This window comes from Typopeltis vanoorti, chromosome 22 (genome assembly GCF_054136105.1).
Source record: "Typopeltis vanoorti isolate ZY-2024b chromosome 22, IOZ_Tvanoo_1.0, whole genome shotgun sequence".
Lineage (NCBI taxonomy): Eukaryota > Metazoa > Arthropoda > Arachnida > Uropygi > Thelyphonidae > Typopeltis > Typopeltis vanoorti.
The window spans coordinates 15,054,699-15,077,258 of NC_143570.1; the positions used below are offsets into that span (position 1 = coordinate 15,054,699).

General features: G+C 34.5%; 1 protein-coding gene across 2 annotated transcripts in view; it reads right to left on the reverse strand.

The window, feature by feature from the left end:
- The window catches only part of Nrx-IV (neurexin-4), a 491,733-nt gene that overhangs the window by 414,971 nt on the left and 54,202 nt on the right, over nt 1-22,560 (reverse strand). For both annotated transcript variants that reach the window (XM_090412013.1, XM_090412014.1), the window contains exon 3: nt 11,375-11,571. In XM_090412013.1, the coding sequence (XP_090268139.1) occupies nt 11,375-11,571 (197 nt within the window). The remainder of the gene's footprint in view (nt 1-11,374; nt 11,572-22,560) is intronic.

The window sequence follows — 22,560 nt, forward strand, 5'->3', positions numbered from 1 at the left end:
GAATGACCTTGGGTCTCTAAGTAGTGGATCAGCTTTCTGGCCTGTAGATTTATTGTAAGGGACTCATAATAATCACCAGATGCAGCAGTCCATGCTGAGATACCTAGGATGAAGGAGTTTATCATCAGTGAAAAACAATTGCACTAAACATAAGAAAGGAAAATATTATATAGTATGCACCAAAAATACTGGGCAATTCCACAATAAAATGTACTGCACAAACTCATTCTGGGATGAGATTTAAAAAAAAAATATATATAAATTTGCAAGAATTCATTCAGCCATATAGAAATGCTTAGGTTGATGTTATTCACGTAATTTGTTTTTAGAGCATGGGCTCAAAAACCATATTAAGAACAAAGTATGAAGTTATCTGCTAATATTCTATCAGATTTAAATCAGCATACTTGGGAGGAAAAGCATATATCAGAAACACAAAGCATTAAAACCAAGTATATATGTGTAACTATTCAAATTATAACTAAGACCAAGATCTTTGTAATAATTTGAATAATATGTTATAAATTCCTAGAATGTTAGAATCTGCTACTCAGATTCCAAAAATCAGGTTTTCAGATATATACTGTATTTGCTGGCGTATAAGATGCACTTTTTTTCTTTGAAAATAGGTCTGAAAAACAAGGTGTGTCTTATACGCCAATACTCAGTTTTTTATTACTTTCATTTCTGGAAATTTTCTCTGTTCCGAGTTATGCGATTTCTTTCTTGCTTCCTTGCAGTGTGTGAGAGCATTCCAGTTACGTTAGTTATCTATTCCAGTTACTGGAATACATTCCAGTATTCCAGTTGTGGAAAGATAACATTTGGTGTAGGCACTCTGGTGGACTGTTGAAGAAGCCTGCCCTGCTAGTATGGGATCAGTTTCGTTCTCACAGAACAGAAGATGTTAAATATAAACTCAAGGAATTGAAAACTCAGTTAGCTGTAATTCCAGGAGTTCTAACTAGTCAGCTTCAACCTTTAGATGTTTGTATTAATAAACCATTTAAGGGATTTATGAAGGAAAAGTGGAACACTGCATCCAGAAGACTGCTGGATGCAGTCTTCAGATTTTGGGGTTACGCCATCAGGAAGAGGCCTAGCATTTTGCAAATTTGTGAGTGGGTCAAAGCTTCATGGGATGCTGTGAAAACTGAGAGTGGCTAAATCATTTAAGAAGTGTGGCATTAGTAATGCACTGGATGGTACAGAGGACAATTTGTTGAATGAAGACTCAGATTCTGATTTAGAAGAGGTTTCAAGTATTTTTTATTTAGCTCTGGAAATGAATTTCTGGGTTTTGACGAAGAAGATTAAAAGGTGGGTACTCTTTCCTAGTTAGATTAGGTATCTGTTGAAAGTAGAGCTACGTATTACTTTATATTTGAAATACTGTAAATTCATTATAATATTCAGTAATAAAGTTTTATTCTTAAAAAATGTGTTAAAAAAAGAGGGTGCGTCTTATATGCCGGCAAATAAGGTATATAAGAAATGCATTGGTATTTCTGAGTCATGGGAAATATGGAAGTGTATTATCTTTTCTATGAGTGGTGGATATATATGAAATGGTTATGAAAGTGTAGCCTAGAGTTAACAGAAGGTGTTGTAATCATTGGAACAAATAGCTATGAAACAAATAGCTTGTCTATTAAAGTTTTGAAGATAGTACTGCTTTTTGTAACATATCTGGTCCACACATGAAAAGTCAAGACCTATAGCATAAGACCTGGGTTTGAATCCCATCTAGGAGGTGAAGAACCTTTATAGGGCTTGGACTGAAAGTGAGTTCGCAAGTCTCATACTGAGGTGGCAGGGTTTTTTTACCTCCCAGAAACTTCAGTTTTTCATCCCAAACAGGCCATAAAAACACATGCAATTAGACATAATACACTGGCCTCATAGCCTGAATTGGTTTGATAATAAATCCAAAATAATCTATCAGTGCCATATGTGAATAAGAAGTTTTTTTTTTTTTTTTGAAGAGGTGAAGATCATATTCTCTGGGGAAGGCAGAGTAGAGAGACTCTAAGAACAGAAGGTGGCAATGGCATCAATATAAGAACTGGAAAAGAGAAGAGTGATATCAGTAAATCAGCCTTGTCTTTGGGTGAAGTGACAATGATACTATTTGGATGTGAGTTGTGGAAACATGGATAGACAAACCTTGTATCCACTGACCTTGTCTGGGTGCTAGAAGGCTGGACTGCCATTTGGACAAGAGTCAAGTTTACAGCAGTTGATATTGTTAAAATCTGATTTGGATTTGGTGATGGTTCTTTTACAGATGCTGAAAGCTGTAATACAGATAGAGTGAGCAGCTACAGTCTTGGTATTGGGCCACTCATGGTATGAAACAAGGTTTATTTCCTAGTAATGCATTGGCACACTTTTCTTGAGAACCAAGGCTTGGATGGTAGATGGGGATTTGGTGTGGAACGAGGGATCAAGGCCTCCATTCCTATGAAGATGACTTCTGTAATTTGGTCTGAGCAGGTGTCTGGATCTGAAATGAAGCAGCAGTGACCAAGGGAAGTTGCAGAAACCATTAAGGTCATCCCATTTGGCACCCTTATAGTGCTAAAGGACACAAGTCAGAATTGTTGAGCAAAGGAGACTTGTATGAGGATGTGGCCTGAATTACCAAGAAGAGTATTGACATCCACAGTATATCTGGAAGGGGAGATTGTTAAGAAGAGATCAAGCATGTTGGCTGATTAGAAGGATTTGTCAGGTATTCTGGTAGGAAAATAAAGTGTGTTGAATCATTGTTAATGGGAAATCCTATCTACTTAAATGAGTAGAAATGGAAAAGGGCAGCCAACAAGAATTGAAGACAGTGAAGTCCTCAAGGGTGACCACACTATTAGGGTATTTCAAATGCAGAAAATTGAGCTTCAGGTAAGAAATAGTTGAAGAGAACAGAGTGATTATCAGGGAAAGGATAGATACTACAAACGAAAGCAACAAGTTGGTTTGATAGAGAAATTTTGAGCCAAAGCTGTTCAGACATTTGGGGGGAGGGAGATAAGGAGGAGGATCAAGGTTTTGCAAAGGAATTGAGTAAGGTGTAGTTTAGAAAGATGAGAAGGACAGTGATTATTGATGTTGCCATCAGGGTTCTGTTAGAAACAATAATTCAAGTATAGATGACTTATGTACACATTTGTATCGATTTTAAGCCACAGATGTCGCTGAAGTAGATAAGGAAACTTTTTTTTACATAAGAATGAGTGGATTTCTTTTGGTTGTTTTTTTTTTATGATTTCTTAGCTGAATTTTTATTTAATAATGTTTGTTCCTTATGGTTTTTAATTGGATTTTTTGTTTATTAATGATTTTTTAATTTTCGTAATTTAGTTTTTTTTTTGTTAATTTAATTTTTTTGATTACTTAGTTGGATTTCTTAATTGCATTTGTTATTTTTTTGCGATTTCTTAGTTGATTTTTATTTTTTATTACGATTTTATTTATATTATTATTACGTAACACCTCCATGGAGTCCAAAGAGGGAGGGCACCTACTCTCTAACTGTTTGTCTCCACCACTCAACCAACTGCAAGGACCTTCATCATTTACACCAATGGCATCTACTGCCAACAGTAATATTTTCACAGATGATCACAAACATCCATGCCCATAGAGGGATTTGAACCTGCGGCCTTTTAGCTGGAGAGTGGATATGCTAACCACTCGGCGAACCAAGCCAACCATGTTTCTATGAATATATTACGATTTTTTTTCATGATTTCTTAATTGGATTTTTGTTTGTATGATTTGTTTTCTTAAGTGGATCCCCCCATTTCATATGAAATTTTGGTTAGATTTTTGTTTTATCATTTTTTTTTTTATCTCTCATTGCATTTTTACTTTCCATGATTTTTTTGGTCAATTTTTGTTATGATTTATTGAATGAGCATTTTTTTTGCCTATGATTTTTGGTTGGATTTTTAAATGGATGTTTCTTTGTAGTTTTGGTTAGATTTATATATAAGGATTTTTTTATTTGTTTTGATTTTTCTGTTTTTTTTTCCTCTTTGATTCGATTACTGATTTTTTTTGGTTGATTTTTGATTGGATTTTTCTTTTTAATGTTTTTGGTTGGATTTTTGTTATGAATTTTTTTTAAAAATTATTTTGGTTAGACTTTTGTTGATTTGGTTGGCCAGATTTTTTTTTTTATTGCACTGTTGTTTATAATTTAATAAATACTAAAATAATAATAAGCTAACACCTTTTTATTCGCTTATAAGGAGAAGGCAAGACCTTTAAACCCTATATAGTTTTCTGAGACTGAGTGAAGAGTTCAATCTCCACCAGTAGCCAGTCAGATAGCTGGCCCATGTCTATCACTAACTATAGGTAGCCACTGATGAGACGAGCAAACAAGTGCTGCTATCTCTTGGGACCTGATCCTAACAGGATATGTTACTGTCTGAAATAATGTTGATTTTTTCAGTTGATTTTCTTGAGTTTATGGGATGAAAAACCAGAGTTTCCATGAGAAAAAACCGCTTGCCCGTGCCAGAGATTGACTAACTCGGGAACCGGTTGAAGAAAAGCTTAGAAAAAGTCCCTCTATTCAGTGACTAGACTAAGTCTATCTTCCTGCATGAAGACAGATTTAGACAAGCAAAGAGGATGCAAGTGCCACTTCCACTGAGCTACTAAACAGGCCTGGCTTTATAATTTATGGTTGAATTTTGGTTATGATTTTTTTGGATGTCTTGTTTTTTTGTTGGATTTTTTATTCTTTATATTTTCTCTAATTTAAAATGTTTAATTTAATTTTGTTATTTTTTATGATTTAATTCTTGCTGTTTTATTATTAAGAGCATGGGACATAAGGACTCATTTGGAAGCTACATATTGCCTAAAAAAGATGTTTTGAATTTATTCACACAAACTGCACTCAAATTCCAAAGGAAATCCATTTCAATTCCACCCGCTGCATGTATTTCTAGCACTCGCCACTTTCTTGATGCCATACCATTCTCAACTTCCAAGGATGCCCTCACATCCTTTTCTCACCATAAAATGAAAAATTCCATATACTGATATCCTGTATGAATCTTTCAGAAGTTTGTCTCAATCATATCAATCCCCCCCCTTTCTCCTGTTTACTGTCCACAAATTCTCAATCTCTCTCTCTTCATAATCTGTATTTCACAGTTCTGAATTTATTGTATGGGCACCTCCATGGAGTCCAAAGACTCAGTGAGGGAGAAGCATCGATGGAATAGCAACCCAATCCATTCATTCACAACTCTTCAAGCAAAAAAATCTAGTTCTCATTCCGCTACTAATCCCACTTTTATGCAATTTCCAAGGATGACCTCTTGTTCTATCCCCTCTAGTCAAGAGCCGAAACATTTCCCCCGACTTAATCCTATAAAAAAACCCTTTAAATAACTTAAATGTTTCTATGATATCCCCTCTTTTTTTTTTTCCACCTGTCAACCAACTTCTGCAGTCCACACACCTTCAATTTATCCTCATAGAGAGAATTCCACAGACTGTTCACTTCTGAATCCACTCCACCACTTCCTCATCATCAAGAAACTCAGACCAGACATGAGTGCAGTAATCCAATGTGGATATATGAAGGCCTTATATAGAGAAATAAAATAACTTCCTTATTCTACTTGTTAGTGTTCTTCAATAGCCAAGTAATCTTATGAGCAACTTAGAAATATGTCCTCTACACTTCAACTCTGTCTACCACCACTAGCTTCATCTATTTCCTGGAGTATAGTTCCATCAAGGTTGTATGCAGCTTGTAATCTATATATCCCAAAATGCATAACATTACATTTCTCCACATTAAACTGACACCATATTATCTTTTGCCCATACTGACAGTCTATTTACTCTAATTTTGCATCATCATATTTTCTAATCTTTTATGGGCAAATTAAACAGTAGTGGTCCTAGCACTGAACGTAGTGGCACACCACTAGTCACCACTTTCACTTGGACTCTACTCTTCCACTTTCTGATATCTGTCAAGCAGTCACTTTCTTATCCACATAACCAGTGTTACATCCATAATTTGCATAAGCAAGTTCCATGTGGTATTATGTCAAATGATTTTGTAAAATCCAACAGAATCATCTTGTAGCCATTTCCTTTATCCAACTCAGTTATTATAAAAAAATAGTAAATTTCCAAGGCATGACTGACCTTTTACAAAGTCATGTTACCGCTCAGGGCATCATATTCTTATCTACCCATTCTTGAATTCTCTTGTTGACCAATTTTCCCAGTACTTTTCCCACTGCTCCTGAGATACTGATTGTCTATAACTGGCTACTACAGTCTTAGAACTTCCCTTATGCAAGGGAATTATTTTACCCTCTTTCCACTCTCTTGGAATTACCAAAGCTGAGATATCTTTATCACTCTCCTTTACACTCCCTCCACTGTAAACAGAATCTAGGAGACCAGACATGTATATTATAGCCCAAGTGAGGTCTTATCAAGGCCTTGGTAAAGAGGCAAAATGACTTCCTTATTTTTACATGTCAAAGCTTATTTCAGCATTGCAATTATTCTCTGATAACTGAAATAGGTTGTATTTGCAACCTATGCTATATGGCCCTCGAACTTCAACTTCCTATCTACTAAAACAACTCTTCAAGCAAAAAAATCTAATTCTCATTCCACTACTAATCACACTTTTATGCAATTTCCAAGGATGACCTCTTGTTCTACCCCCCCCCCTCTAGTCAAGAGCCGAGTCCTCGAACTTCAACTTCTTATCTACTAAAACTCCAAGATTTCCAGTCTAATCAGTTTCTTCGTTCAAGCATAACCCCACCCAAGTGCATGACTTGACTTTCACTACCAGTGAACTGACAGCTATATTCACATGCTCAATTTCAACCAATTTCAAATCATTCTGCAAATGTAAACAATCTAGGAGACCAGACGTGCACATAACAATAACATTTCTGATTAACTTGTCTATCTTTGCATCAGAAATAGCTGTCTATCATCTATCAAATCCTTCCCAATGTCATAATTTCAAGAGCAATGACCAAGGACTGATCCCTGCATTACAACATTTTAATATCTAACAGTCATCCTCTTATATATGATATTTTATAATCGTTTCCCATATCAAATTTATGCTTCTTTTATGCTATATCCTGTCAGAATCATTAGCAAAATCTAAAATTATCAAGACAATTCTCTTTGTTTAACTCAACGATAACATAAAATGTGAGCAAGTTATTGAAGCATGACCTTCATTTAGTAAACCCATGCCATTCATGGCAAAGCATGAATTGTCTGTCAACCCATTTCAGTACACAAGTTCTTACTAACTCTTCCAAAATTTCACCACCTCTCAAGAAATAGTAATAGGTCAACAGTCATGGCTACAAGATGATTCTGTTGGATTTTACAAAATCATTTGACATAATACCACATGGAACTTGCTTATGCAAATTATGGATGTAACACCAGACGTGCACATAACAATAACATTTCTGATTAACTTGTCTATCTTTGCATCAGAAATAGCTGTCTATCATCTATCAAATCCTTCCCAATGTCATAATTTCAAGAGCAATGACCAAGGACTGATCCCTGCATTACAACATTTTAATATCTAACAGTCATCCTCTTATATATGATATTTTATAATCGTTTCCCATATCAAATTTATGCTTCTTTTATGCTATATCCTGTCAGAATCATTAGCAAAATCTAAAATTATCAAGACAATTCTCTTTGTTTAACTCAACGATAACATAAAATGTGAGCAAGTTATTGAAGCATGACCTTCATTTAGTAAACCCATGCCATTCATGGCAAAGCATGAATTGTCTGTCAACCCATTTCAGTACACAAGTTCTTACTAACTCTTCCAAAATTTCACCACCTCTCAAGAAATAGTAATAGGTCAACAGTTGGGCCCAACAGAATTTAAACCACCCTTGTGCAATGGGATATCGTACATTCTTTCTACTCCTGTTGAATCTTCCCTGTTCCGGGGCTCAAATTATAAAGCCAGATCAAAGAAACAGCTAGTTCAGCTGAACATTCTTTTAGCATCTGTGCTGATATTCCACTAGCTTATATTGTTGAATTCTTATTGAGTTTGTGAAACAGTTCTTTTCACCCTAGTTTCTTCATCCAATGAAGTAGTAGTGAGCTCAATGTTGCAATCACCAGGTTGGTAGCTTTTAGCAAAATGGGCACTCATTAGTTGAACAATCTCTTCTGCATCTGTAACATGCATAACATTTAAATTCAACAGAGTTACTACTCCTCCATAATCATTCTTTTACTTGCATCATAATTTTTTAGAGTTTTTTCATAGCTAGGAGAACCAGTTTCTTTTCATCCTCAAATAGCTTTCCATCCAACAGTTGTCCTCCTGGCCTACTCCTTAGAATTTTCATAACTAACATCCCTGTATACATGGAATTATATCCTTTCATGTCACTATTTTCCTATGAATTTCTTGCTTAATAAGATTACACATCCATTTCACTCCTACCATATTTATTCTTCAAACTCTAAGGACACATTTCTATATTGCAGCAAGAATTTTTTTTTAAATGTTTATCATTCGCTGCTGATATTCTTCCCATCTAGCAAACAATACGACAGGGTAGAATCTCGTATACTCCTCAGCTAGTCATAATTTCCTGCTTTGCAGTTCAGCATGTAACCTTATCTGAACAGAAAATCTATAAAATTACAACTTCACATCAGGACAGCATGATTACTGTCACCAACCAGAGATGGAGCAGTCACAGATTTAACTAAAATCCCTTCTGACACTATGATCAAATCTTACACTCCCTGACTGCAAGTCCCTTCTGTCACATGCTGCTTGAAGATGTCTTGCAACAGCTCAATAAATTCAGTTTCATTCTTCTCATGAGATTTTGCCATTATCCATCAATCAATGTTTGGATAATTAATGTCCCTTATTATGATTACTCATTTTGTACCTATCATTTTTATTTAGTAATTACTTTTGTCATTACTAGCAACTGATCCACTGTAACAACACTTCATCCCACACCAGATTGGATTTTTGTTTGTTTTTTAATTGGTTTGATTTTTTTAATGATTTTTGGTTATATTTTTATTTTTTATTTATTTATTTTTAACTGCTTGCTTTTTTGTTTGAGAATTTTAATGATCCACAGTAAAACTGCATTTCATTGAGCTGGAATTCATTATATGTGGGAAGGAAAAGTCAAGGAATATGGGAATGCAATGGGAGGTAGCAGACTCGCAAACAAGCTGCCCACATAGTTGGAACTGTCTCCTGTCTGCACATGGCCTCAACAGTCCCTCACACTTGATAACCCTCAAGTCATGAATTGGCACAGTGGTAGAACAATTTAGAGCTGGCTGATTGAGAAACCTGTGGATTTGTTACTAACTGGTGGCCTGCCTGCAGAAACATATTATTACTGTACTCTTCAGAATGGGGAGGAGGGTATGCCTCCTACAGAATGACTGGCAAGTTACTGATATCACTAACAGTGCATGTGGGAAAAGGTGAAGGAACAAAAACCAAAATCTCTGCTCTAGCAATCAAACATGGCTGCAAGCCACTTCAGGTTTTAATAAACATCTACCACCTAGAAATGGTGATGGCGCAATTGTTTATAAGGTATGTATCAATGTGTGGGTTTCTATAAAACAGAGAATTATAACTTATTAAGTGTATCTAAAATGCACAGGAAGACAATATTTTTTGTTAGTATTTTTCCCATAGTGAAATATATATATAGGCTGACAATGCCACGAAATTATCTAGATCACATATCAACATTTGAAGACAGACTATGTGGTCAAACTGTGTTAGAGAAGTGGGTGCCCAAGCTCCTCTGGGTGTGGACGAAATGCATGTATCTATAAATATGCTAACTTTTTATATATATATATATATATATATATATATATATATGAGAGTCCTAAGAAAGATTAGAAGACTGAACAGATGGCATCAATGGCAGTATCGTTAAAAATGAGGATATTAGGAAAGAACTTGACGTTGTTAGCAGAGCTAATCTCAGGTGGTATGGCCACTTAAACAGAATGGGAGAGGAAAGATTAGCTAAAGTGTTCTTTGCCAGGATGGAAAGAAAAAAGACCCAGAGGAAGACCAATATGTAGGTGGGTTGATACAGTAAAAAGTGCCTTAGAAAACAGAAATATAAGATATGATAATGTTGGAATGTTGATTTTGTCAAGCTAATCTGGAGGAAAATTGTTGATAAGTTCGTTATGATGTAACTTTTCATGTAGCACTATCCTAAGATCTGTAGACCCCCCCCCACCAAATTTTCAAAAGCACTCGATATTAAATCTATGATATTTATTATAATTTTACACAAGAAATGGAACCCGGGTGATAAAGTGGACATAAAAGTACACTTTATATATTTATAATTATACAATAAAGGTAGCAAAAAATTGAATTATAACACTTACAATATTTAGATTAAGAAAACATTAATGGGAAATTTGAGCTTGTATTTTTTTCAGAATCTTCAAAATCTGGTGTCAAGTTAAATATTCATAAAATTGCTTGAGGTGAATGCAGGAGGAGAGAAAATTTATGACTATTTTTGTCATATTGGCATAATTTTTGCCTTATCAGTTATAGACATTATTGTGTCAAGCTTTGTTTCACTTTTTTTTTTAATAATTAACATCGATTTTATCTGTAAAAATATATTTAAAATTTGTCATGCAAATGTTTCAATATTGATATAAACTGGTGGGCTGATTTGAAAGTCTAGGCTGGATTTGGCCTTGCAAGAAGTAAGTTAGGCATACCTGGGTTATAGCATGACCATACTTAAGGTTCTAGTTTTCGTGTGCAATGTATAAGGCTGGCTAATGGCATGGAGGAGAGGGGGGGGGGCGGGGGCTCACAGTTCTATGTATATTTTGTAGATGCCGCTACTCATCCATTAGTAAAATGTTACCACTGCACACTTAATAAACAGATCAGTTTCAGTTCTTATTTTTGTTTCACTCTGAAGTTTCCACTATATACTTGTTTATATTGTACTGTTTTTAAGGAAAAGTACTTTTTTGTACTGATTTGAATCCAGAAAAATATCAGCAGATGCAATAAATCATAATTTGCTTTGTTCTAATATGGTGTGGTTATTACAAAATAACTTGAATCCACTACTGTAGTAAAATCTAGTAGTAAAATTTATAATCCTTGAGTAACCTAATAAAAGTGGAGAACTTTTTTTTGTATTTGAATCAAGACAGTAATAATTAATCCCACTAAAAATAAACTTTTATATATATATAAGCAATGAAATATATTGTCATATAGCTGCAATTTGTCCAGCACCTAGTGAAATAACCACAAACCCACCATGGGATGTCCTTCCCGGTCCTTATAATCAGCATAGTCTAAACCGTTATATCCATATTCTATACGATATTCTTGGATGAATTCTGATGTAAAGGGATGACCTTGAGTGGCAATGGCAGTGATGATTTTCTTGTCGTGCAGTTCTATGATGAGATACTGGCTGAAGTCTGAACTTTTTGCTGTCCATGCTCCATTTCCTGCAGCAATAGGGCAGTAATTATATATATTTCCCTTAATATTATGAGCCTTTCAACCAAGGCAAAGGTGAAACAAAAATCAGTAAATAAAAGAAAAAAAAGGAAATATCAATATATTTAAGAAGTTCTTTCTTTTAATATGACCATTGAAAGTGTATTATTAGATATTTGGATTATCAGGAATTAAATATCTCTTTTAAAAGGCTCCTGTATAATAACATGATAACACATGTAGCAAGTTATATGACATCTGACTGTCTCCATCAGTCCTGCAGACATCCAAATAACTGATGATAGAAATAGAGGTTCAATATTCAGATAACGGGTAAAAATAGCAACAGATGATTTTCATACATTAAATAGAAGTTTGCAAAGATAACTGGAGTGCAATGACATTAAGAAGTCAAATGTCATTAATCTTGCTATACTTCAAATTATAATTTAGTTATAAATAATAGATGTTATTGCTATTAGTAAACTGATGTTGAAAATGACATAACATTTTAAAGCTGCTTAAATGCAAAGTCCAAATGCAAGCAAAGCAATTATCTAATAGTTTCGGTAACTGAATTTTGTGGGGATGAAAAGGTGGCAAAGAGGATCCAGAAGTGAGTGATGAAGATTGTGACAGGTCTGTAGAATACTCTGTGAGAATAAATTGAAGATTTGGGCTGCAAAAACTAGATGATAGGTGAAAAGGATTGGAGACATGATAGATCAGTATAAGTTCTTGACGGGGCTTTATAGGATTGATACTAAAGATGTTCAGTGAATGGTAGTGTTAAATTGTGAATGAAGATATTTTATATGTTTTAATACTTCATTCACAGTTAACATAATCCACCATGTTATAAGCAAGACTTGTAAATATTATTTGTTGTTAGTCTCTTGCTTGTAATATATTATTCATATAAATGCTATGAGTTTTGTTTGTTATTATTTAATTATTTAATCTTAGAATATGCAATAATAATGAAAAGACTCTATATAAATATGTCATTCATTTTATTTAGTTTATTCTATAAAATTTATTATAAGAAACTGTGTGTAAGTAAATTTAAATGTATATTATATGAATTGTGATATATCTTCTTTATTTCTGTATTTGCAGCATTTGATTGGCTGCTGAAGGAGAAACGGAGTTTGTTTTTAGTCAGCGCATGTTTAGAACACGAACGGCTGTGATATGGAGTGAAGCCAGTAGATGTAAGCTGAACTGGCTAGAACCGGATTTTGGTGGGAAGAATGAACGATTTTAATTGGAAAACGAAAGTAAAGAGAGGAGAAGCATTCAGAACAGCAAGGAGAAGTAATGGGTGGCAGTAAGGGGATTTGGAAAGGCTGCAAATAGATTAAAAAAGGACCGGGAAATTAATAGGCAATTCGGAATATTTCTACGGAATTCTAAAATTACGACGAATTCCAACTGTTTTGAGGAAGAATAGTGCAAAGCTGAATTTAATGCATAGAAGAAAATAAGAAATAAGTAGATTACCTAAAACGAGTGCATCAAGACTTGTGAAACTCTATGTTTAATATTTCAGTTATCATAGTGAAGATTTCTTTTGAATAGTGTTAAAGTAATAGTTAACTACAGTTTTAAGTGTGCCTATAGTAAATCCAGTGTGTAAAAGGTGTAACAAGGGTAAGAGCATTCCTTTTTGTATTTCAGTGTGAAGAAATAAGAGTTAGCTCCGCCTGATATATCTTAATATTAACTGTGGTGTTCTACTAAAAATAGCCAGAAAAGAGCTTTAAAACGTTTCCGTTTCCCCCTTGAAATGATAACTGCCTCATAATGAAATTAAGTGTTTGTTGACTAAGAGAGAATTAGAAAATTCTACCTTAAGAATAATTACTGTAAGATTCTGGAACATTGAACTGTGTGAACCATTTTCAATTATACGGAAGAATATAAAATTGACAGCTGAATGTTTAATGCCTAATGTTTTTTGTTTGTTATGAGTATTTGAACTAAGTTGATGTATAAAAGAATTGAATTATCTCATTGAATAGAGATAAGTTGTAATAATAGTATTTAAGCGTTGGAGAATAAGATCTGTAAATTTAACTTCAATCTTTAAACCAAACTGAGAGGCTATTAGTGTCTTAGAGATATTTGAAATATTGTTCAATTAGATTATCTTGCTTAGAAAATTATGCTTAAATGTACATGTTCTATAACCCTGTATTAAATGTTTATTTCATTGAATTCAATTTGTTGTTTGCCTGATTTTTCTTCATCTGCACCGCTCATAAAAATTTATCGGACCTTGCAGAAGCCTTAAATGATAATATTAACCTCGGCCTGTATAAAATGAGATTGCACAAGTTAGTTGATGATTGATTCCTCTGTATTATATAGACTAATCTGAATATAGGGTGGCACAGTATAATATAAATTTCCTTATATTCGGATCAGTATCAATCAGCATATAACAAAATAAAAACAGAATTTAAAGAAATAAGAATAGATCCAACTAACCAACATAAATGGATCAATTAGCTAGATGGACGACACAACAGTAGGAAGGGGTTTAAGTGCTATAGTCACTTAAACCAGTGCTTCACAAACTTATGGATGCCAAGGCCCCTTTTGAAAAATTAAAATATTTCACGGCCCCATCGGGAAAAAAATCATAATACAGACATATTATTATAATATTTATTGTTTTTATATTCAATACAATTTATATTCAAGATTTTGCGTTTGTAATCTTTTTTGTGCTTCTTATCAACACCTTTGAAATGAAACTTATATGAATAAGCATATATTTACTAATATTCATTAAGCGTCGAAATACGCTGGGAGCAACATTTGTGAACCAACACCAATGTGTGATTTTTTTTCCATTAAAATATAAAAAAGAACAAAACAGAAATAATAAATAATAAAAATTAAATATGTTCCTTTTAAGATTAAATAAAAAATCTACTTAGTCTTAAAACATTTTAAATTTGATTTCATTATTTCACAGCCCCACGGTTTGGGAAGCACTGACAAACAGAATGGGAGAAGAAAGATTAGCAAAACAAGTGTTCTCTACCAGGTTGGCAAGAAAAAGACCCACACGAACACAAAGATATAGGTGGATTGATACAGTAAAAAGTGCCTTAGAAGAGAGAAATATAAGAGCTGATAATGTTGGAGTCTTGACAGGTAACAGATTGATTTGGAGGAAAATTATGGATAGGAAGTTAGTAATGATGTAAGTTTTTCATGTAGTACTATCATATCCTCCTTGAGGGTACATATCAGGAATTTGATGATGATGACTAATTTCTCTCTTATTCTATATAAATTTATTCCGATGACTTCCTATCATACCAGCTTCGTTGATTAATGCATTAGTTATATGTTTAGCAGTGTATTATTATTATAATACAAGTATTTTCATGTTGTCAGAAAAACTCATTGTGGGAGAACTATTATTCATGCAATACCTATCAGGTATCGCATGAATAAATGCATGTTCAGGTTAGGTGAATTCTTCAAAGTCATTGCTAACTCATAAAATAATCTTTCAGATCTGTAACGAATCCTAAATAGCACATTCGTTTTCTTGCACCTTATCCTGTGTGAAGGAGTGTCCAAAGCATGATTAAAAGATCTTCCATTTTTCTGTTATAATCTTCTTGATCCATGATAACTGTTGAATTTTCTTTATCAGCTTTTGGAAATAATATTTTTATTCTTATATAACTTTTTAAGGCAGTTATTTCATTACATGGTATATTGCATTTTGGTGGTTTAGCTTTGTTTAGAATATTTGCTATATCTAAACACACATTACTGGCCATTGCACACAGAAGATCGTAGCTGCCCCTAGATGGGGCATCTACGATCTCTATGTCAGAGGTACATCAGAAAAGTTAGCAAAGTACTGATGAAACATGGTCTTTGCACCACTTTCAAACCTTATGTAAAACTAGCAACTCTGATCTGCTCATCTAAGGATACTTCACCCTTTAGCACACCCAGGAGTGTACGAAGTTCCCGTGACTGTGACTTGGCCTACTATGGACAAACAGGAAGATCAGTTAACATTTGTCTGGAAAACATGAAAAACACATTCGCCACTATTACTATGGCAAGTCAGGACTGGCAGACCACGTTTTGGACACTGCTTCACACAGGATTAGATGGACGAAAACGAATGTGCTATTTAGGAGTCGTTACAGATCTGAAAGATTATTTTTTGAGTCAGCAATAGTTAGAATTCCCCTAACCTGAACAAATATGGTTGCATTAATTTGCCAAAAATTTTTGAGACTGTCATGCTAAAAGCAACTCTCACATAGCTGTAATTTTTTTTTTTTTTACGACATTAGAGGGTACCAAAATAGGACTCTAGATCTTTTGTCCACTGCAATTGTATTGCTTTACTTACTCATTGTCATGCATACAAGTGTTGTGCTCTGATGATGATGCTGATTTGAAATTCAGGAAAAGATAAGCAGTTAATAAATCATCTTTTGATTAAATTGTTTGGTGTTGTTAATACCGTTAAAAATTAAGTCAAAAATAACCATCAACACCTAAGCTTATCTGTTAGATGTCTCCCCCATCCTTTTCACCTACTAGCTGGTTTTTGAAGCCCAAACCTTCAATCTATTCTCACAGAGTATTCTACAGACCTGTCGCAATCTTCATCACTCACTTCTGGATCCTCTTTACCACACCTTCATCCCCACAAAATTCAGGTGACTAGATCTGAATGCAGTGATCCAGGTATGGCCTTATTAAAGCCTTATAAAAGGAGAATAACCACCATATAACCTGATGTGCTGTTTTGCCAACTTTGCAATATGCCATCTAAACTTCAACTCCCTGTACACAGTCCCCCTCAAATATCCTTGGCCTCAATTTCCATAGTTCAAATTCCATCAATACAGTACACAGCTTGCGATCTTCTATCCTTCCCAAAGTGCATCACTTTACACTTGGCTACATTAAAGTGACAGTCACTTATCTCTGACCATACTAGAAGTCTGTCATCCTGCAAGATCTCTACATCTTCATTAACTATCACCAGCTTTGCATTAACCAAACTGAAAATTTCCATTCAACTCATTCCTCTTTCAGCAATGTGCAAATTAAAGCAGAGGAACTAACACTGAGTCCTGCAGTACCACTATTCACCTACCTTCTCCTGGACTCAACTCATCCATAAATCACTATCTTTCCATCAGCTACTCTCTTAGCCAAACTAATGTAATAATCAAAGCACTCCAGAATCAAGGAATTCCTGGAGAATATACGGACATCCTCCAGGCAATATACCTCACTGCAACAGCAACACTCCAACTTCACACGAGTAACAATAAAATATCAATTGAAAAAGTGTCCGACAAGGAGACTCTCTATCACCCAAAATCTTTACAGCAGTCCTTCAAGAAAAATTTAATAATATAAACTGGACAAACCTTGGTATAAAAATTAATAACAGAAACTTAACATACCTAAAATATGCAGATGATATAATTTTTGTAAACACTCCAGAAGACCTTAATATAATGATAGAAGACCTATATCATAAAAGCAGAAAAGTCGTCTAAAGATAAACAGAGAAAAAACTAAAATCATGTTTAATCATTTTGTAACACTAAAAAACATAATAATAGAAAACAATTTCTTAGAAAGAGTCTCTTCATATACATACTTAGGTCATCTCCTTGATCTAAACTGTGGGCTCCAAAAGGAAATAAATGGGAGAGTTCAACTTGCCTGGAGTGCATTCAGAAAATTGAAAAGCATTTTTCAAAATAATGATGTCCCACTCTGTTTAAAAAGGAAGACATTTAACCAGCGTATAATTCGAGTAATTTCATATGGTTGTGAAACTTGGTCGCTGATAAAAGCACTGGCAAATAAATTAACAACTCAAAGAAAAATGGAGAGGTTGATGCTAGTCATCACATTAAAAGATAAGAAGCGAAACACTTGGATAAGAAGCCAGACTCGGCATCGCTGATATCATTCTTCACCACAAGCAACTAAAATGGAAATGGGCTAGACATATATCCAGAAGAGAAGATGAGCGATGGACCACCATAGTAACGGGATTCCTAAAGAAGGGAAACGAGGCTGAAGGACATCCTAAAAGAAGTTGGAGTGATGAATTGTCAAATTTGTTGGGGAAAATTCAACCATTGTCAAGAACAGAGAAAGGTGGAAAGAACTGGAGGCTTTCATCCAGCAGTGGACAGAAAATGGCTGAAAAGAAGAAGACTCTCTTAGCCAAACCACCAACTTCATATCCATTCCCATTTGCTCCTCTTGTCAAATGTCTCTGCAAGGTGTCCAGCAGTATCACTGAATGTCTATTGCCTTTATCCAACTCAAAATTCACTGTTATGAAAAGCAAGCAGACTACTAACAATACCCTTTTTAAAATCATGTTTTCCTTTTAAAGTATCACATGCCTGTCCACCCAGTCTTGAATTGTCTTTTACCATTGCCTCCAATACCTTAACAACCACTCAAGATACTGACTGGCCAAAATTCTACTTGCTTTACAGTAGCCTTTATGCAATGGAGTTATTCCTGTCTTCTTTCTACTACATTGGGACTTCCCAGAAGTTAAATTAATCAGCTGGGCCAGAAGAGGTGCTAATGCCCTTGCACATTCTCATAACACAAGGGCTGATATAACCATGTAATCTCATGGTAGTGTTTGCATTAAGGTTCTGCAATACCGTAAGTAGCTTCGATTCATCAACTTCTATTCTCCCACCAGTCAATGTCACATCTGGCACTGCAAAACCACCACCTGGATGTTACACACTTGCAAAATGATCACGCACTAACTCAACTATTTCAAATGCTTCTGCCATTCACTCTTTTACTCGCCACACTGTGAAAGAATTCTAGGATTTCTTTTGGTCTCATCAGATGGCTTCCTCTCATAATTAGCTTTGGCCTTCCTTACCATACAGGTCACTTCTTCCTTGTACTGCTCATTGGCATGTTGATCACCTATTCCTTTATATTCCTTCAACTTTTCTCTTCTGCAACTCTTGTTTCATGATGCTATTCATTCATCTAACTCCTACTTGATTTATCCTCCTATTCTGGACCTAATCTGACACTGCTTTCTTTCAACATCTGACCATTTCCCATTCACTGCCAATGTTTCTTCTCTCTCCAAATTCTTAAGCTATGGTACCTCAGTTTGTCAAAATCACCTACTTTATAATTCACATATACCTCTCCCTTGCCTTTCTTAACAAAAAATTTTGCATATCTGGCAATCTTCCAAGTCAAGACCACTTGATCGCTTTTCCTAAGTAGAAGCAAAACGACTAGATTGGTCACACTGTTAAGTTCTCTGATACCCATAACCAGCACTCTCGAACCTCATTTCCGCTTCATTAGATGCTATCTCAGGTAATTATCTCTCAAGTAGCTGTCTAAATTTCATTTCCTTCCCTTCCTGTGACCCCTCTTTCTTCTAATCTGTTTCCATAGTTGAAACCACCACCCACCATAACAATATAATTACTCATCCTATGCATCAGCTGCATGCACTGAAGACACATCAAGTTGAAGCTGCAAGAAGCACGCAAGCTGATTTGCAATGCATGCCATCTACATTCTCCATTATATCCACTGGCCTACAGCAGCAACCAACTAAATACTTCAACCATAGAACACTTGTTTCGCTAATCTTTCCTCTCCCATTCTGTTTAAGTGACCACACCACCTGAGATTAGCTCTGCTAACACATTCCTAGATGTTAACAATGTCAAGTTCTTTCCTAATATCCTCATTTTCAATATGATATTGCCATTGATGCCACCTGTTCATGCCCCTAATCTTTCTCAGGACACTCACATCTGCAGTCTCTAGTCTTTATTCAAGCGTTTTATTTTCTAACCCAGCCATAAGTTAAAATTGGTTTGAACGCTGTCTTGTATACACCTAATTTAGGTGTATACAAGACAGTAATTAGTGTTTTGACTAATTTCTTTCTTTCTTATTCCATATAAATTTATTCAGTTGACTTCCTACCATATCAGCTTTGTTGATTCTGTTGTCTATTTCCAAATTTAATTTAACGTCTTCATTAAAAATCGTGCCTAAGTAGCTGAAAAGTTTTACTTGTTCTATAGGTTTTTCATTCCCAATGCAGTTGATATTTTCCATGCTTCTGCCCATTTTCATTGTCTTTGTCTTGTTATTGCTGATCTTCATACCATATCTATTACAACAGTTATTCAATTTAATCAGGGAATCTTGCAGACTTGTAGCTGATTTATTTAGAAGTAAAACATCATCTGCATAAAGCAAAGAGCTGACATTAACATCTCCAATTTTGATATCGGATTTAATACCACTTTCCTTCATGATGTTATCCATATAGATAATGAATAACAGAAGGGGATAATGTATATCCTTGTCTGACACCAGATTTAACATTAAACCATCTTCCTTTATTTCCTTCAATTCTAACTGCTGACTTACAACCCAAACAAAAACCAAGTATTGCTTGATATAATGTCCCATTGACCATACAACTGTAGTGTTTTGAATAGCTTCTCTTTTGGCACCTTGTCATATGCCTTTTCAAGATCAACAAAACTTTAATACAGATCTTTGTTATATACCCATGATTTCCTAACTATTTGTCAAAGTGAAAATCTGATTCTGATAGCCTCTATTTGGCTTGCATTCAGCTGGTTCTTCACCAAGCTTCCTTTCCATAATTCTTCTCAACCGTTTCTCAAGTATACCTGCATAAATCTTACCAGCACTCTCAAAAGACCCTGTAACCTCTAGAGAGCACGTCCCCTGGGTATCATCTTGATAGCAAGGGAAGTGGCTTTCCCATGGTCCCCCCTATCTGGGTCTATTCTCTCTCTTCCCTCTTCTTTGAGGTAGGTCCCCCTTGCTCTTTAATCTTTCCTATATGGCATTCCTCACCCAACTCTTGTAACTCACGACCCTAATGCTATTAGAGTAATCAAGGGCTATGGGTCATTCTATTTCTATCTCTACTCTTTAAAATTCTCTCCTACCACTTTAAGGCAAGCTTGAAGGCCTCAAGATGGCAGTCCCGTCACCAAGCTAGACTGCAGATGGCCAGTAACCCTCTCAGTCAAAATTTTAACCCACTAAAAAGACTCATGAAGATAGTAAATGGACAGACTTTTTTGGTAACGAACCGGTTTGGAATAACGATTTGAGAAGAAAATTATTGAAAACAAAAAAAAAAAAAAAAAAAAAAAAAAAAGCAGAAATACGCCTATTTGAATATAGCCACTTGGAATGTAAGAAGTATCATACCACCACAAAATCATAGAACTGGACCAAGCACTAGAAAAAAGAAATGTAAAAATAGCAGTAATTACAGAATGTAAAAAAAGCAGAGAGGAACAGACGAAACTGAAAATTACATCTATATATATAGTGGGGTAAAAGCAGAAGAGAGAGCTAAATCTGGTGTAATGATCTTTCTACATAAATCTCTTAGAAACAATATAATCCAATACAACTTTTGGAGCGATAGAATAATAGAAATGAGAATTAAAATAGACAGAGGCTATATTGACAGTAATTGTAACTTATGCACCTGAAGAAGGAAAAAGAACTCAGAAAACTTCTACACCTAACTGCAGAACATATTAAATAAGACCAATCTTCTTCTAGTTGAATATCATCTACTAAGGATCACATTTTGGTAATAGGAGATCTCAACGCAGGAATTGGCAATAAACCAAACATAGGACCCATTGGAGAACTTAACTAATAGAAATGGAAATAGATTAAGAGATTTTACTATAAGCAATAACCTTAAAATAATGAACACCTTTTTCAAACATAAAGACATCCTCAGATACACCTGGGAAGCAAGATACACAAGCATTATTGATTACATAATCAGCAATATCAAAATGTCAGAAATGATAATAGATATAAGAGTATACAGAGGATCAGAAATAGAATCAGATCATTACTTTTTAATTGGAAAAATAAAATGGGAACCAAGATGGAAAACAATAAAAAAGCACAAGGAAAATAGAAATTTTGAATCCTTCAAAGTTAGACTTTTGGACAACAGTAGTATTAAAGACTTGTACCAAAAAAAGAATAAAGAACTGGATGACAAGTATAAAACAAAATCAGAAAATGGAAGAAAAATGGTCAAACCTAAAAAATCATAATTACAAAAGCTGCAAAAGAAAGTTTAGGAACAAAGAAAAAGTGGAAAAGAAAAAGAGGCCTTAGGGACTGGGATGATGAAATTAAATGCATTATTGAAGAAAAGAAAAAAAGCATATAAAAACTAGCTCAACCTAAAAACAATAGAATCAAAAATCAAATACAGCAGAAAAAAAAAAAAAAGCAATAGCAAAAGCAGCATGCAGGAGAATAAACAGATGGAACAATTTTGTAACAAAATTAGAGAGAGACTGTATACTCAAAAGACCTAATGCATATAAAATCCTCAAAGATCTAAGCAATAAATCTAGAGAAAAAGCAGATATTAATACAATTAAAATAGAAATATGGCAAATTTACTACTAAGATCTATGGTATGATGAAAACATTCAAAACAGAAAACCACCCTTTGTAAACATCTCGGATAACATTGCTCTAGAAGAATTAACAGAAGCATTAACCCAAAGCAAAACAGGAAAGACTCCAGGAGAAGACAATATAAACTTGGAACTTATCAAATATGCAGGACTTGAATTCTCACTCAGGTTACTTAACTTTTATAATATGATCTGGAAAGAAGGAAAATGCCCACAAGATTGGACCAAAGCAATAGTTATCACCAAAAAAAGGACACAAATCTGATTGTAACAATTATCATGGAATCAACTTACTTAGTACCTGTTATAAAGTATATGCAAAAATCTTAGCATATAAACTTAAACGTATAGTAGACCCAAAATTAATAGAAGAACAAAATGGATTCAGAAAAAGCAGGTCTTGCATAGACTCTGCATTTACGTTAAAATTATTAATTGAAAAACACA